Source organism: Gymnogyps californianus, chromosome 5 (assembly GCF_018139145.2).
Source record: "Gymnogyps californianus isolate 813 chromosome 5, ASM1813914v2, whole genome shotgun sequence".
Classification (NCBI taxonomy): domain Eukaryota; kingdom Metazoa; phylum Chordata; class Aves; order Accipitriformes; family Cathartidae; genus Gymnogyps; species Gymnogyps californianus.
In genome coordinates this window covers 4,663,106-4,680,403 of record NC_059475.1, presented here as the reverse complement: position 1 = coordinate 4,680,403, position 17,298 = coordinate 4,663,106, and the positions used below count along the sequence as shown (strand labels likewise).

Sequence of the window (17,298 nt, the reverse complement as noted above, 5' to 3'; positions counted from 1 at the left end):
GGATAATAGATCCCTACATGTTCTTACTGACCAACGTAAATTTATTACTGTATAATCATAGTGTCCCTATCAAATGGGTGAAGAGCAAATTGTAACAATGTGTGGAATGTGTAGGTTGCCCAGAAAGCCTGCAGACGCCCCATCCCTGGAAACATTCAAGGTCAGGTTGGATGGCACTCTGACCTCTAAAGATCCCTTCCAACCCCAACCATTCTACGATTCTATGAACTGAATTGCTTAATGCCCTGACATTTCCTTCCTTTAAATCAATTCCCCAGAGATGAGAATGAAAATAGTTTGAAAGACCTACCAGAGCAAGTGAAGGCTTGTAGATGGCCTCATACTTATGCTGGGGCACACACACCGTCTAGAGCTCGCCTTGGAGATCGGCAGTGATGCCAACAATACTCTGTCTTTGCAAAGTTACCAGAAAAATTGTCGTGTTTTCTCTGCAAATGAAAAAATGTCATGGTTTTGTTATAAATGACCAGTCTGATCTGCCCAGGGTCACCAAGTTAAGTACTCCTAGCTCCCCATCCCTGGAAACATTCAAGGTCAGGTGGGACGTGGCTCTGAGCAACCTGATCTAGTTGAAGACGTCCCTGCTCATTGCAGGGGGGTTGGACTAGATGACCTTTAAAGGTCCCTTCCAACCCAAACCATTCTGCGATTCTATGAAGTTCATGCTGCAAAGCGTGTTCAGAATAAGCCTAACATACGTTGCCACCTGCAGCCCTTGTGACCAACAGGGACTTCTCTTGACAAGGAAGCTGGCACCAGCTGGTATCAGGATACGTCCAGCCTGCTGGCCCCGTATTGACTGACTTTGAGCTTTATGCAGAGACACTCTAAATGGATAGACAAGTCTTGTCTTGAGCAGATCTTGATGGATACTCTGTGCAAACGTGAGCTATGGGAGAGAATCCTATTGGTGTAGTCCCTCTGCTAAATTTCCTCCGGCTGTGGGTAAGGGCTATTGGCATCTTTTCACAAGTACTTACAAGAAGCCAATAAAAACAAGAAGTGAACCCCACAATCTTCAAATAAAAAATAGAAAATGTTGATTAAGAAGGGACAAAAAGTTCTGGGAAGCCACAAATCTGAATAAATAAGCATCAATTTTATTGAATCATGAATAATTTAAGACTGGTACAATCATCAGCTTTATTCTCCATGACACAGGGGGCGGGGAAGGGGGAGAAACGGGGAGGGTGAGAAAGGGGAGGCATGATCTCAAACAGACCATTCACAAATTCCAATCCTAAATGAGAACTGAAAATTAAATAGGGAGAGGAGCAAATGGAAAACATCATAAACGTACACAAAATACTCAATTCCTAGTTTTTCTCTTTAAAAATGGCTAGAAAAAATTCATCAAAATGCAGCACTTTTAATCAAATATTTACATTTCTATGTTACAATGAAAAAATGTACATCTTATAGAACATATTTCATAAACTGTTCCACTGGAAACGACTAGATCAAAACAGCAACCTTCCATTTAATATCAACAAAGAAAGATTTTTTTGCTTTGTTTTTGTATTTTTTTTCTTGAAAGAAAATTGCCACATTTAGACAAGATTTCATACACATAATATCGAAGTTAAGCATCAACAATGAAATATCAGTTTGCTTCTTTCAAAATGTACAAAAAGGTTAACCAACCCCCTCCCTCCCCTTCCCCAAATAAACCACATCTCATTTATGGCCTGTATCATTCTTGGCAGTTCTGAAGGAAAGAAAATGGTTTATACTTTCAATTTATCACTCAACATGAATGTTGCATAGAATCTTGCATTTCTTTCTTGTTGATTTTGTTGTTTAAACAAGCCAACTTTGTAAGGAAAAAAGGCAAAAAAAAAAAAAAAAGGAAGCGTTTTGAAAAAGCCTTAAATGAGAACAAAGTCACTTAAACAAAGACTTAATCTATGAAAAGTCTTGATAAAAACTAAGACTTGTGCACAACAGGTAACCCTGCTTCCCGAAGTTTCCGAAAAGACACTGAATATTGTGATGCTTAGAATGACTAGCCTACTCAAAATTGCCTCTCACTGTAATCCAAGCTAGTGTCAATAAGAAATAATAGAGAACAGAAATTCCTTCCTGAGCTTAAGCACAGGATTAAAAATGAGGAGAAAAAAAAAAAATTACCCCGTTCCCCACGAATAAAACACCATTTAAAAGATGTCTTATAGCACTCAGTTAAAGGTTAACTGAGACATTTTCTAGGATATTAAGTCCATTTAAAGCCCTAGCCCTGCAACTGGATTTTTTTACAGGCACATGCTCTATCTGCATGGATTCAGTTGGGGGATTAGGTACCAAAATTCACAGTAGTAGCAGGTTAAGTCAGTGCTGGCAAGCAGAATTGTCAAGACTACTGGAAAAATTAACCTCTCTCAAACTCATCATTAGCATGCTATGTATTTGATTCCATACAGATTTATCCCATTTTTACAGTACCAAGAACTGGATTAGGAACGTTGGCTGAGTAACCCTTGGTATTTCATTCAGTGAAATAATGAAATAGAGTTCATAAGGTTAAAATAGTAACAACACCAAGCTCTTCCCCCCCATCATTAAAATATTTAAATTTTTCTTTTACAATATTTTTCTTTAAAAAAAAAAAAGTCATCAGCACTTAAAAGCTGTAACAGGAGCAGATTCAAGACCAGCTCAGTAAGACAAAGTACAGTTATGTTACAGAAAGTCATGAGGTATAATAAAACGATCCTCTCAAGCTGAGTCACAGAAGCATGAACTTGTCTGTTATATTACTTTAAACCCACAAGCTCTTAAAAAAGTGTTTGTAATAAGTTTTCTTTCTGTACATTGAAAAACCAGCATATTCCTGTAATTTATTAATGACAGCATTTATTATAGTTGAAAAGCTTTTTTTTTTTTCTCCTGCATGGATAAAACAGCTCTTCAGTGATTTATTAGCTGCGGATTGATATGAACCTGAAAAGTTATCTCATTTCCCTCCTTTTTTGTCACATTTAAACAAATTCTAGTATCTTATACAAACAATATTCACAGCAACTTATGATATTCCAAGAGATGACTTTAGCCCTGTTTCTTTAAATAAAATCCCATAATATACAGCACTAATTTAATCAAACACAATTAGTACAAAATAAGGCATCGCTTTAAAAGTCAGCACCAAAAGATAGCTGGAAAGGCTAGTACAAATCAATATTGAGGAGTGACGTTTTTGCTGAGGTACAGCTGACGTTGTGGTGATGGTGGTGTAAGCATTTGCTTCCGTAAAAAGGAAAGTGCAATTCTTTGGGAGGTGTTCTTGTTCCCCAACAGAAGTACAAGCCTTAACACTGATACCGTAGGTGTGTGCGTTCAGGAGAAATAAAACCAGGTTCACAGCTCTGCCAAAACTCAAAAGCATGGCCCAGCTAAACTTAAAAGACGCAGTACCTTCCCTCCTTTTTTAACCCGACCTGAATACTGCTAAAATACTAATTTTTTTTTTTTTCCAAAGAAAAAGAAAACTCATGGAAGTAAATGTTGTCACCAGAGTAGCACTGGAACTGTCACAGAGCTGAGTTTTAATTAACCCATTTATGGTTGTGCTGATTGGAACGGAACCTCTGAACAAAACCCAGAGTTTTTAGAAAACAGCTGTAACGTTTCATGGCAAGAATTAAAAACTGAAAGTCCGATTAATCCCTTTTCAGGGGTGTAGCTCACCTCCGTGTACAGGGCTCACAACGCCTGTGCACTGCCGAAGGTCCTTTGGAGCTGCAGGACTTCACGGGGCACGGCCCTTTCGCTGACTTCTGCGGAGGAGGGAAACTCACTCTCCTCAGCGTAAATAAATCGGGTGTAATGCCACTGCAGTCAACCGAGCTGGTTACGTGGATGTAAGTGGGAAGAGAATCAGGCCCTGACTAGCAAAGGGCTACCTGGTCTTTCACTTGTAGTAGGATTGATTGTTACACAGTGTTTGAAAAAACCTGATTTGTTCAGACTGTATATATATTTTTATATATTCCTATTTATATATATATCTTTATAAACACACAATGAAGGAAAGCCAAGGTCTCAGACTGGCAAGGAGAGCAGCGCTTTTTCTTTTCTTTTTTTTTTTCTTTTCTCTTTTTTAATATTTATTCAAATTTCCCTGTTTTGCAGCTTTGCCTTTATTGAGTATTATTACCAAGGCAAGCGATATTGTTATAGCACCAGAACTATATGAAGCTGAGTTTAATCTGCAAAGCTGATTGGTAAAAGTCCAGCCCTCACCTAAACGTGTTTGGTCAGAAGCAGCATAGGCAAAAATTTCCTCTCCCCTCTCCTTCCGGACAGTACATGGCACAAAGCTGTTTGCTTCATAGCTGTGAAGTTCCCCCCCGCCCCTTCAACTTTTAGTAATGATGATTATTTTTAACATCTTCAGTATCTTAGGCATGAGAGCTTACAGCAACTAAACAGAAGAAAACAAAGGAATAGTGCAGTTCTCATCATCGTCAAAAGAAAAACAATACAAAGGTTGCTTGGGTTGCCTGCACCCAGGTTCAAGACTGACTCCAAGTGTCGTCTTGTTCTTGCAGCTCTAATACTGAGATCCCAGCCCAGCCCAGGAACGTGTTCTTTTCATGAGTCTGTGATCAGGGTCCTTGCCAAGTGGAGAGCAATAATGGAAACACACTGTTTCTATCTGGGGAAGATCACAACGTCGACTCCAGAGACGAATCGAGGATGTCATCATGATGGCTGTTGCTGTTAGAGTCACTGTCGTAACTCTGGGGACTTGAGTAGTTGGCTGCTTCTTGCAGTCTCATTAGCATGTTCATCTGCAAAGGCACAGAAGTTCACGATTACTTGTATGCTGAGGTAGAAAGAATGTCAACTCCCTAAGAAAGCTACAGTGGCATTCACTTTGCCAGCAGGTAACAAAGAAAAGGAAGAAACAAGTGGGGTAATCAATATTAAGATTAATACTGAGATATTAACTTAATTAAAGATATTAACTGAGATATTAACTGTAAATCATATTATAGCAGCATACAAGTTAGTCATAAAAAGCATGATTTTCCAGTAAAGGTGAAAATGAGAAGATGGAAGGGATTAGTCCACAGCCGTACACGACAGGATTCTGCAAGCATCCTACCCCTCTTCTCCTCTGACCCATGGAAATACGGACAGATCAGTCAAAGAGGCAAATCAGAATGTCCTAATATGTGGCTTATTATTTGTATATGTATATATGAGCTAGTAAAAACTGTAACACACATTCTATACTCCCAACTGTCCAGAAAAATGTACACCTCAACAGAACAGCTTCAGGGCATTCAGTTTGCACAGCAGCTTCAATAACTGTTTCCCATTGGAAGAAAATGTGTATTTAGTGTTACCTTCAAGCTCAATTTATACATTCTATACAAATACACGTTAACATTTCCCTATATGCTTGTGTGGTATTTCTGATTCACAGATTAGACACCAGTCATGGAGACTATCAGTTCATACATTCTTTGAAAATCTCAATTTTCATTTGGTGTCAAGAATACAGCTCTAAAAGCCACGTGAAGTAAAGCAACAAGCCTATTTTGTGATTGTGGCAAAACAGGCTAAATGAAATGGTTCCATTGTGTTACTCAAGTATGTGTAACAAGATCACGTATTTAATTCCACAGTGTAGAAATTAAGTTTATTACACATATCCTCAGTCACTTCTCAAAAAAAAAGAATCCTCAAAATATCCTCAACAAATGAATCCGAAAAGCTTCTGCCACTGTTTCTTGCAAAATTGTACGAGCTTTCTGTGCGAATGAATTCCCTGAGCTGACTTGATGGCTTCCCCAGAAACATTGCCTTCTCGTTCTAAAACTTTTAATCACTCCTCAGCTGTCCTTTACTTTTTTATTCCTGTTTCTAATCCCTAGAAACAAGGGAAACGAAGCGCTTCTGCCGTTTCAAAGATGAGAGCTTACCAAAGGATCTCCTTCAGCATCGCTCACTGGAACTTGTTTGCTGGTCGAGCCTTCCCGTGACATGGAGTAGCCGTCAAAGCCCACGTCCTCAGGCCGCAGCTGTAGCAGAGGAGGCCACTCGTGGTGCTGCGGGGTGGCCGCCCAGGGGTAGGTGTCCATTACCCACTTGGCAGGATCCTCCCAGGGCGCTCTCCTCCCATACAACTGGAAAAGCATAAAAACATGTAAAACATTCCTATTAGTCTACCATTTCATTCAGTGCCTACTTAACCAAAATGAATGTGCCATGAGTCTCGCACTGCAGAAAACACTTGCAAGCAGGGCTGAAAAAAACCAAATGAGATTTCCCTTACAATAATGACATACAAAGTTTTAGCTATTTTTAATGGCAACTGATTTGGAAGAGGCTGACCACCTCCTTTGAGACTGCAGTGCCCTTCTCTTGGCACCAGCTGAAGAAAGGGAGACCTGAAAATAACCTCACTTAATAAAGTTAACTTAAATAAAGTCAATACACAAAAGAGGCCGTCAATGTTGACATCCGGATCGCACCAGCGGCTGCCTTATCTGCGTTTGCTGTCATCGTGAAACTGCCGTCAGTGGAATGTGTAGGAGGAAACGTGAGACCTGTCATCAGGCAATAATGATGGATGTCATAGCAAAGGTTTTCAAGTCAGGGGAATTTCTTTGTATTCAACCAAGAAAAAGCGCCAGCAGGATTTGTCTATGGTCACGTTCCTATTTCAAGTAAGCAAGCTCTATCTCAAAAACTTTTTCTGTTTTGAACAGACTGTGTTACTGAATCCCAACGTATTCTTCTTGTTATATTAAGTTTGCCTTAATTAGATAATAAATTCAATTTAATGCCACATGACTTTCGAAAGCATAACTACAACATGACTTGAAAACTTTTACTTCTGCTTTACAAATCTCAGCCTAATATCCTTCAGCAACTGGAGTTTGTTCCTGGCATTTTGAATTCAGAAAATTCTCCTGCACAACGCACGGGGGAAAAGCAGTGGTCTAACAAAGGAACTGATCAGCTCTCTGACGGATCTAAGACTATCTCACTTTCCTCACCACTATGTCTTCTTGGTTTTTTGTGGTTTTATTTTCTGCACGCGCAAAGTATTAACTGCTCTAAATACCAACATCTGCTTTATTCTGAAGCAGAGCTGAGGGAGCCCCAGCCCACAGCAGAGGTGCCCAGCAGATGGTGCTAGGCAGTCTTAAACACAGCCTCTTCCACAACCCAAATACTCTTCATCCTCGAGCTGTACTATACTATTTTCCCAGCGTAATGTCTTCAAGCTGTGGTAAACCAGATCTCCTATCTTAATCTTGTTCTTGAATTTACAGCAATACATGTCAGTTGCTAAGCGGAGAGGATTTTGTATTTTTCACACGTCTTTGCTACCTAGAAGGTCTGCGTGGATCCTAGCTCATTTCTGAAAATTAGCTAGTAAGTAAAATTCCCATTTCAATATATGAAATCATCACATACCCTCAGCAGATGAGAGGCTGAATGACTAACTCACTAGTCCCTTCCACAGCAACCAGTTCTGTCCATCCCTTTCACGTGCACGTTTTCTGGGGAGCAATTAAGGGGGCAAGGATCAAACAGGTTGCTTCACAAAGCACCAAAGAGAAATGACTGGAGTACGAGTGATGGTGGCAGGAAGCTGCAGGGACTCGGGGTCCTCTTTTTGCTGGTGCTGCATTCTGTATCGATACACCAAGCAGGAAGAACTGGGGCTTTATATAACCCTCTAATTTTCCCATCCCTGTTTTGAAGAACAAAAAAACTCAGCTCCAATGGGAGCAATTATTGTAAGGATCCATTTGGCTCGCTTGTCTTTGACCCAAAATAGTTCTCTAAATGAGAAACAGAAATATAAAAATAGTTCAGTTTAGATCCACAGAGATCAGAGTGAAATCAGCAGTCCACCCTTCCTTTCTGGCAGGCAATTTCATGAGAGAAGATGTGTTCTCAGAGGAGCCTTTGTGGGTGTGGGGGACAGAAAATAGCCCCAAATGAAACACACATTTCTAGCATTAGCTTGTCAATTAGCACAACTCTGACTACTCTTCGAGTACTGAAGTCCTATTCTCATCCACAGACTCAACAAAAGAGAAATTCTAGACTAAATTGAGGAATTATTTCAATGGAAATGAATTAGTGGAATTTGGGGAAATGGGACTGAAGCGGATACAGAAGTGACAGCACAAAGTGAGAAACTGAAATCCTTACACTTGGAACGCAAGCCATTCAAATAACCTAAGGAAAGATGCAGATATCAGGCAAAACAAGCAAGCAAAAAGATGGTTTTATTAATTGTTGTTCTTTCTCTTCATTTTTGTTACTAATTGTTTAATGCTTTCCAAATCTACTCATCAGCTGACAGGAGAGCTTCAAAACACCGTACAAAGAGCCCAAGCATCACTGTGAGTATCAGTTTTCTCCTTTCCAGAAGGAAACAAAGTCACATGAAATCTTTACCCTTGTTTTAGGTCAGAAAGATTAGCAGCTCCCATTACCTTCCTTTATAGGAAGTTTTATGTAAAATGGGTCTCCTGTTCTATTTCTAGCAAAGTTCCTCTATGTGTGTTGTCCTTCAGGACCTATCATGTTCCTCATGTCTAAGAGCCTTATCACAAAGAAAATGAAGTCTCCAGGCACTGACAAATTTCAAATGGCAAACATATTTTGCACAAATTTTAACCAAAACTTGTTGAAGAATTCATGTATTTCATAGATTTGTGAGAAGCCGTTAGTAAAAGCTCAGTTTTCTATGACAGCGTTGTCTTCGCTCTGTTAACGTCTATAAATCTCTGCTGTATAGATAGCAAACGAAACCCAAGGTGGTTGTTAACTGCACAATGTAAAGTCCCCTCTCCCCCCCCCCCCTTTTTTTGGAGTACTTCTTCAAGTACGCAGACTGGTGCATTTTCATGATTTCTCCATTCTCTGCAGAGTACTCCCATGCAGACGAGAGCAGAACCTCTAATACAGAAAGGGTACTGCATAGAAAAGAAACGTAATAAACAAGCAAATCAAAACAAAATTCTGGTATTTTCCAAAAGAAATCTTTCACACTTTTTTTTTACGTATCTTAATGGCAAGGTATCCTGACAAACACTGCAATGGTGAGCCCTAAGCCGTAGCAGAATGGAGAACTGTTTTTCACAAACATGAAGGAACCATTCTGCAACACAACTGGTTCTCCATGGAGCTCGTACTTGGAGTTATTTCATGTTTCAGAAAGACTCCAGATACAGAGACATATGTGATGGAGAACCTATTACTTCTGTAAGTAAAATTTCGTAACTGTTAATTACTCTTACTAATAACAAGCCGTGTCTTGCTTATAGTTTGAATTTTTCTAGTCCAAACTTGTCAAACATCCACTAGACTTTTTTCCCTGCAAGACTAAAGCAGAAGACTCCCATAGACCAAGTGATATTTTAGCTTCCTCTTGAATAAACTGAATAGTTTGAGCTTCTCATCTCTCATTGAATAATGCTTCCTGTATCTTAATGATACCTATTGCTCTTTTCTGAACCCTTTCCACGTATTTATCTTTCTAATGAGTCTTTTTACCTACAGAAGTACTACCTTCTTCCTACCTTTATCCGATGCAATTATAGCTTATGCCCTCAAAATGGCATTTGTCTTCTTACCAAAACACAAGCTCCCAATGCATTGCCATAATTTCCTATTCCCCATCGACCTTTAGCCCTTTTTTAATCTTCCAGACTCTCACCGTGATCCACCTTTTTACTTCTGTATGTGTGATCTCGTGTTTAGCTCTACGGAAAAAGATGTGACTTGAAAATGAGCTGTCTGCTAACAGATGCTGCAATGGGAAAGCTTCAGGTTCCCATCTGTCCTGGCTCTTCACGTTACCAAAATACAGGGAGCTTTCTCACAGAAAAAGCTTTATCAAAAATAATTACTTTCATGTATGCAATGCCCAGAATTTACTAGTATTTGATTACGCTGTCTCCAAAGCTGTCTTTTAAACTACGTGCTGCCATGCTTATTCTGTGGACAGAGGACCGAAGAATAAAAAAGGTCATTTTTTTCCATAGTTGCATGGCAAGTCAATAGCAATCCTCTGTTGAACCCTCCTCCTGATTCCAAGAAGCCTTATAGTCGTACAGACGCTAAGAATTGTGTGGCAATACTTAAAACTACCCAAATCGCTAGAGTATGAATCAGTTACTAAATACAGGCAATCAATGATGATTTCACTATGGCCTCTGAAAGAATTATGAAGGAATCTAATAAGAAATTAATCCTGTAGACTGAGAAGTAATAAAAATGTCACTGATACTGATCCTGTCACTCATTAATACGTTTCTCTCCATACACAGTTTTGTTCCTCCTCTCTTGAAAGATTTGATTTACAAAGGAAAATCCTGCATAACTAAGTTAATGACCACAAGCACGTTCTTCAGATGCACAGTACAATTTTAAGGTGTGCTTCTGGAACAGATTATTGAAAGATACTTGGGTGTCTAACTCCCCCCCCAGAAAAAAATCAGTACTTTGGCATCTAAACACTTTTCAAAAATCTGATCAGGACTTTCAGTGCTTCCACTCCGTATTTCAAAATGGTTTGCACAGTGAAGAAAATAATTCTGCTGGAAATTAATGACAATTTAGGCTACATGTTCACAGACACGCAGGTATTCAGTGTGCAAAGTTCTATCTACAGAAAACGTTGCCGTTATCCAGTTTTGTCCGATGCTGTATCGCCTTTTGAATAGATATCATTCAAGCCCGAGGATTTTTCACTTTTGCCTGCTCACCTGTAGCCCTTCTCTAACTGCCTCCAGAAGATATGGGATGATGGAGTAGTTCCACAAGTCAGTAAACCAAACTCTAGAACCATCTACATCAATCGGACAGGAGAGGAAGAGCCGTGGACCTGGAAAGGGAAATTCAGATATTACACTCAAATCACGATCACGATATGCATCAAAATAGGATCAAACAACGACTTCCAGTTCTCTGGAGAAAGAAGCCAAGGATGAGAGAACATAAGTAGCTATCTGGTGAATTGCTCTTCCTGAGCTCAAAATCCTCTGAATCAACTTGAAAAACTATAGCCTTCAAGGTGAGAACAAATAACCAGATTTCATAACACAGTTTGTATCCAGGACTTAGAAATAAGTCCTTTTTTCTTAGGGGGGGGGGGGGAAAGGTTTAGAAACTTCTTGTACAGTGCCTGAGAGTACACTGCCATCTAAAAGTAGGGTTTTAAAGAAACCTTTTTTACCTAATATAACACAAGGAAATGTACAAGGATGCACCTGATATACAAGGAAATAAAATACATACATTTACGTACGCCTGGGCATATGGGCAGAGCACTTACCAATAGTAACATCAGAGGAGCTGTGAGCCTCCAAGAATTTGTTCAGATGTTGCCAGACCTTGGGAATCCAATCAATAATTTTAACCAGCTCTGCATTTCTCATCCTACCACTGATCTCTGTTTCAATTAGTTTTCTTCTCAAGAAACGGCCGAGAAAGCCTTTGACCGGCTCAGTGTGGTTAGCACATAGCACCCATCTACGGCAGAACAGCAGAAATGTCCATTATTTCTCTTTCATGCTACTGAACATAACTATTCTGGACTAAATTTCTCTTATTATTTCTAGATTATCATCATGATCTAAATGGGTTATCCCAGTCACATATGTTTCTTAGCAAAAATTATTTTGGAATAACGAGTTCGCTAGCTGAAACAATTCGTACTGTGCATTGTTTCAGCTTATTTCTCATTCAGTATCTGCTTTCCCTATTATCTTGTTTAAAATTTGTTAGAGGAACAAATATCTTAACATTCCTCTGAAAAGGAGAAGTTTTATGAACCGCAGTTACTTTAATAACAGCATCATAACAAAGCTGCACATGTTAGGGCAGCAACTACCAGCGAATGGTATTTCTCTTTTAGTTTGCTATTTCAGCTGATAAGAACAATTTCAGATGACTCAGTAGCCATTACTCCTTTGAAAGCCCACAAACATAAATAAGAAACATGAATAAACAGTACCTGAAATTATGGTGAAGTTGAAGATTAGGTGTTGAGGAGGTGGCTTGGTTCATTGTGCCAATAATATATGGACTATTAAAAAAAAAAAAAAATCAAGCAAATCATACTTGTAAATTTTGAAAAACAACTTTTTAGTAAGATCTCAACATTAAAGAAGGTTATTCAAACCTCTTTTGTCAAAGAAGGTTTTTGTAGTTACTTATAACCAAATTATCTACTGAGAATCTGACTTGTAAGAACATCAAATTCTGAAAGCAGAACAGAAATCTCAAAGCAGGAACTTTCACTAAAAATGGGGTTTGAGTAATGAAGATCTACTGCATGAAGTGAATGCAAAGTACCCAAACCCTCCACTACTTTTTTATTACTGACTTCAGAGGAATTGATCATTTTGTAAAGAAAAAAAGCTCTGAAGTGCTGTCCTTCGGTCCACTTTACCAGATTAATCTAGAGTTCGGTTTTGTGATCACATTTTGCAACGGCAGTGGTCTGACTGCAGTACTGAAATCTGGAATGTGTTCTGATATTATTTCTTTACCATTTGTGGTACTTGCAGTTTAGAAGTCCATTAAAGATCTCTCCTAGGGAGCTAACATGATGCAAATTATCCAAAATGATGACAAGAGGCATATCCACAGCGTTATTTTCACTGTTACACTGGTCTGCTAGGTTGGACAGGTATTGGCGGAGTTCCTGCAAAGCATATATAAAGAAAAGAAAAAGAAAAAAAGAAAAATAAACAGAGTTTTCATCATATTCCTTGAAAATCCAGTCAAGATAAATAAGCTACTGTCTTTGTCGTGAAATCTAAAGCAAAAGAGCCTGCCATCTTACAAATGCACACATTTTCTGTGAGAAAACAGAAGAATATGGTTTTCCTTCTCTTTTGTAGGTTATGCTGAAGATTCAAAGACTGTATCAGCAATCCTGTGTGAGATAAGGGCTTAAAGGGGGGCAAGATTTTGTCGTTTGGTTCGTGTTTTTTCATTTGTGCTGCCCTAATCTGACATTCAGAGGTCTGAAACGTATTTTTCTTTCTTTTCAGGAACTTGTTCAACTCTTTATATACCAAACCAAAGTTTGCATTCCAGCTAGGTCTGCTATATCTTCTTGCAACTGTGTTTCTGTCGAAATACAGCCGATAAAATTCATCTGGAAAAAAAGCATCCCTTGGCAGAGGCCAAATTCGGATGCCTTCAGCAATGCCGTGAAAGAAGGATGAGCTTGCGGGGCTGCTGCCAGGTGACTGGGTGTGGTTGAAATGCTCTCAGCAGCTTTAAAGCATTTATTCCATAGCATGTCTCAAATTATACCAGTGGCCTACAACCACAATTTCAACCATCCCTTTCCTCCAGAGGAAAATGTGCCTAAGGCCATCAAATATACAGCTTTTTTTTTTTTTTTTTTTTCCTCTTTTTCCCCTTTAATCTAGACATTCACTGGAGGTATATTCAGCAAAACCAGCAGCACATAAAAAAGCAGAGACATGCCTTACTGGCGCAGGAATGTATCTGGACAACAGTCACTCCAAACCCAACATATGCAGATTATAACTGCTGATACTTGCAGCTGCAGAAACTCTTGACAGCCTAGAGATGCATTTGAGGGTTTTTGGAAAAAAGCCCACATGCAATAGGGATTGCTTAAGTTGCTGGGAATTTTATGCAGGTGTTTAATTCTCAGGCTCCTAACCACTTGAAAATTATGACACCTTTAGGTGTTTAAATATACACCTGGAAGCCTGCTATTTCAGGCCCATAATCAGGTGAATCTGCAGTTCTGAAAATCTTAAATATTATTCCCTTCAGGATTAACATAACGCTTTAAAAAAGAAAGATAAGTTTAAAATCAGCTTTTATGGATTAATAAAGGAGGAGTCTCTCACTTTTGATATACAGTAGCATTAATTGTGCAAGGATGGTTTCTGTTTCCTCACCTTACTGGATTTATGGTCCACATTGAAGGTTGCAATGATGCCATCGGCCAGCTCCCTGCCCTCTCTAAGGACCATATACTCAGACAGACGGTTTGCTAGGTACGTTTTACCAGTGCCACTGGGACCAGATAAGATAATCCGTCTATGTTCCATCAGGAGAGAGACATAACGCTGCAGTATAGGCTTTGGGATCAGTGACTCGAACACCAGACCGTCCAAACTGTTCTCGCAGATACCTGCAACAGGAAAAGATTCCTCGTTTAGAGGGATTCCCAATTTAGATCCAAATTACCTGCACTTAACCATTTAAAAGGTGGGGTTTTTTTTTTACCAAGTAGTTGTAATGCTGCAAAGCAATCCCATTAGTGAACAAATCAAGATTAGTTGAAATGACTAGATAGTCAAACTGGAGAACTGAGAAATGTGATTTTGTGAATGTACCTGGGCCCAGTAATTGTAGGAGAAACCCCCAAAATAACACTTAGAAGAAAATAACAGATTTAGATCCGACCTGACCAAGCTGTTTCTCACTTCAGAGATAAATCCCTTCCCCACTCTGGTATCCCCTGTGGTCAAGAGGAGCACATACAAAGCTGGTAAAACAAGTGCAGAAGTGACCTATGGGCTTAGCCTGGATCCTCCTTCAGCTCTCCCAGTTTTCAAAGTACTCAGCTGCATCCTACATTGTCTAAGACCTACGAAAGTTGCCGTACAAACGATTCCAGGCCACATTTTTCACACACAAACCATCCATTTTGCAGTATTTCACCATATATGGTACGCATTCATCCAGAATTTACCTGTTTACTTTTGAATCACTAGACAAAAAAACTCCAGCTGTCATCAACTCCCCCTACTTTCCCAAACGCTTGTAATTAAACTCCTTCTCTGTACGCTGATAGTTATCTCTTCTAACATAAAACTCCTACTGATAGCATTTACGCAATGTCAGCAGTCACTTTAGGCAGAATTGGCTCAGGGAAAATACACAGTGCTTCAAAATAAACAGCAGAAAGGGAAGTTGGCAGATCACACAGAGAAATGTTTGCACCTCAATGGTTACTTGGAATATTAAATATTTATACAGGCAGCTTTATATGTCAAAGTGTATGTGATTTTCCATAAATTGATTAAATACATTTCTATTTTATTGAAAACTGTTATCACATATGAACCTTCAAAGTACAAGTCAAGCCAATGCAAGTTAAACATAAAATCAGATTGCAGCTTTATAGATGCGTCTAGTCCTTAAGCAGTATTTCAAATGGGATTATACTATTGGACAACGTACTCTAAGTAAGCAGAATACCCTGGCTTCACATCAAGCTTCAGTAAACTGAGATATTTCATGGCTTATTTTGTCTTCCTGCCCACTGATTTGCTGCCCAAGGTAACAGGTTTTTTGCACCAATATTCAAAAATCAAAACACTTCCCGTCAAATGCCACAGCCAAACTTTGAAGTTGAGCTGCAGAGTGTTTGGCAACGCTCTCAAATACTCTACTGCTGTATGCAGATCTATGCTTGAGATTTCACTGGTGTAACTTTGAGCAAACTGATGTACATTCAAAATGCAGTGGTTGAGGATTTTTTCCCTCAAATCTAGTTTCATAGTATAGTTTTCATGATATATAGTTTTTCTCAGTTCCATGAGAAACCAAATGAGAAACCATATGAGAAATATAAGCATTCAATTCTTATCAGTATAATATCATGAAATTGATGAGAATTCTGAAAACCATACATTTTGAAAAAATCCAGATTTTAAGGTGTCCCATGAATTCTGGGTTCCCTCCTTACTGGTGCTTAAGGAGGGACTCTTCAGCGAGACCAACCAAGCAAGTTAAATCAAGAATTTTTTTATTCCACATGAAGGAAATAACAACTATAGCTGTTACAAAGAGGTAATGAAATTCTGAGGCTTTATTCATTTGGAAGGTACTTTGCTGCTCAAACAACTCCACTATGTCCCTTGCGGTGTGAGGTCTTCTCCAGGAAAACTCCAGGCATCAGTTCAAGACATGTGGAGAAAATTGCTGGGTGTATAATTATCCCTACTGTTACAGGTTGAAAATTCGCTGAATTTATAGACTTAGCATACTCTAAGTGCTGTCTTTCTCAAATGAAAATAGAAGGACCAGTAAATAAAACGCAGGGAGGGGAAAAAGAAACACAATAAAAAGTTGCTACTCCTCTGAGTTTCTTGACACAGCAAGCTTTGATAAAACTGTAATTAGTGAGAACTATAACAGACAGGTCAGGCGTAATTACCTTTGATGGTAACTGAAATAGTGTTGTTTTCTCCAACTAGATAGCCACAGGGCAACAGCTCAGGTGTCTCTGCGCTATTAGTGCGTTTGATTTCTCCAATGCTGTAGCCCAGAACACTGTCTGAATTCAGCCCCAGCTGGCTGACGGGATCCACGTGAATGATATACTCCTAGGGTGAAAAAGGGACACGAAAAGTTAGGCAGCACTGAAATCTCTGTGACTTTGTTCTATGCTTTAACAGTAATAATCACAGCAAGTTAAATATTGCTTGGTACCATCAAAATCTAATAGGAGAATTCAAGCACACAGCAAATTGTACTCACTAACCTTAAACAACCGCCTTACAACCCCATCCAGAACATCCCATTTGGTCTTGCCACTGACTCCGATGCAGCCTATGAGGAAGGTGCGAGGCCTCGAATCCTAAATGCATAGAAATGTGAATCTAAGTTAATAAATAAATCCTAACTGTATCAGACAAGTCTAATGTAATTAAAATGCTGGCTTTTTTTTTTCCTTTTTTCCTTTTTTTTTTTTTAATTACGGTGCACCTTTACCACTCTATATGGTGAACTCTGAACGCTATATGAAATCCTTCTTTTCTACCAAACGTTTTCTACAGTGTCGGAGTCACAAATCTAAAGGATACTTAAGTGGTACTGATGTTAAGTAAAAGGTATTTATTAATCAATCCATGAATAATTCAAAAACCTCTGAGAGGATTACAGCTTAGCAAAAGGACAGAAAGACTCTTGGGAAAATTCTAGGCAGAAGAGTTCATGGCATGTTCATTTTTTCCGTGACTCCACGATCGAGTATGTTGCATTTGCAAGGTTTATCCTATTTACTTCTAGAAATGCTGCTGTGGACATCGAAATCTAAATATATATGTAGAAATTACACATGGTTATATGTGTAAGTAGTTATATTGAGAGAGAGTTTTTTATATATATATATATTTCTATATAACAACTTCTGTGTTATGTTTGCTATATCACAGCATTTTAGTTGATAATTTTGTTTCTGATTTCTAAGGCAGATAAAAAAACCAGAACGCACCTCATTTTTCTATTCTT

At 38.9% G+C, this 17,298-nt stretch overlaps 1 protein-coding gene across 3 annotated transcripts in view; it reads right to left on the bottom strand.

Annotated features, from left to right (window-relative positions):
* Positions 1–4,590: 4,590 nt before the first annotated feature.
* The window catches only part of NAV2 (neuron navigator 2), a 234,526-nt gene continuing 221,818 nt past the window's right edge, over positions 4,591–17,298 (bottom strand). For all 3 annotated transcript variants that reach the window (XM_050897832.1, XM_050897833.1, XM_050897831.1), the window contains 9 exons: positions 16,550–16,645; positions 16,223–16,391; positions 13,953–14,188; positions 12,555–12,709; positions 12,017–12,088; positions 11,336–11,532; positions 10,767–10,885; positions 5,952–6,155; positions 4,591–4,811 (listed from right to left, as the gene is read on the bottom strand). In XM_050897832.1, the coding sequence (XP_050753789.1) occupies positions 4,686–4,811; positions 5,952–6,155; positions 10,767–10,885; positions 11,336–11,532; positions 12,017–12,088; positions 12,555–12,709; positions 13,953–14,188; positions 16,223–16,391; positions 16,550–16,645 (1,374 nt within the window). In that variant the 3' untranslated portion in view covers positions 4,591–4,685. The remainder of the gene's footprint in view (positions 4,812–5,951; positions 6,156–10,766; positions 10,886–11,335; positions 11,533–12,016; positions 12,089–12,554; positions 12,710–13,952; positions 14,189–16,222; positions 16,392–16,549; positions 16,646–17,298) is intronic.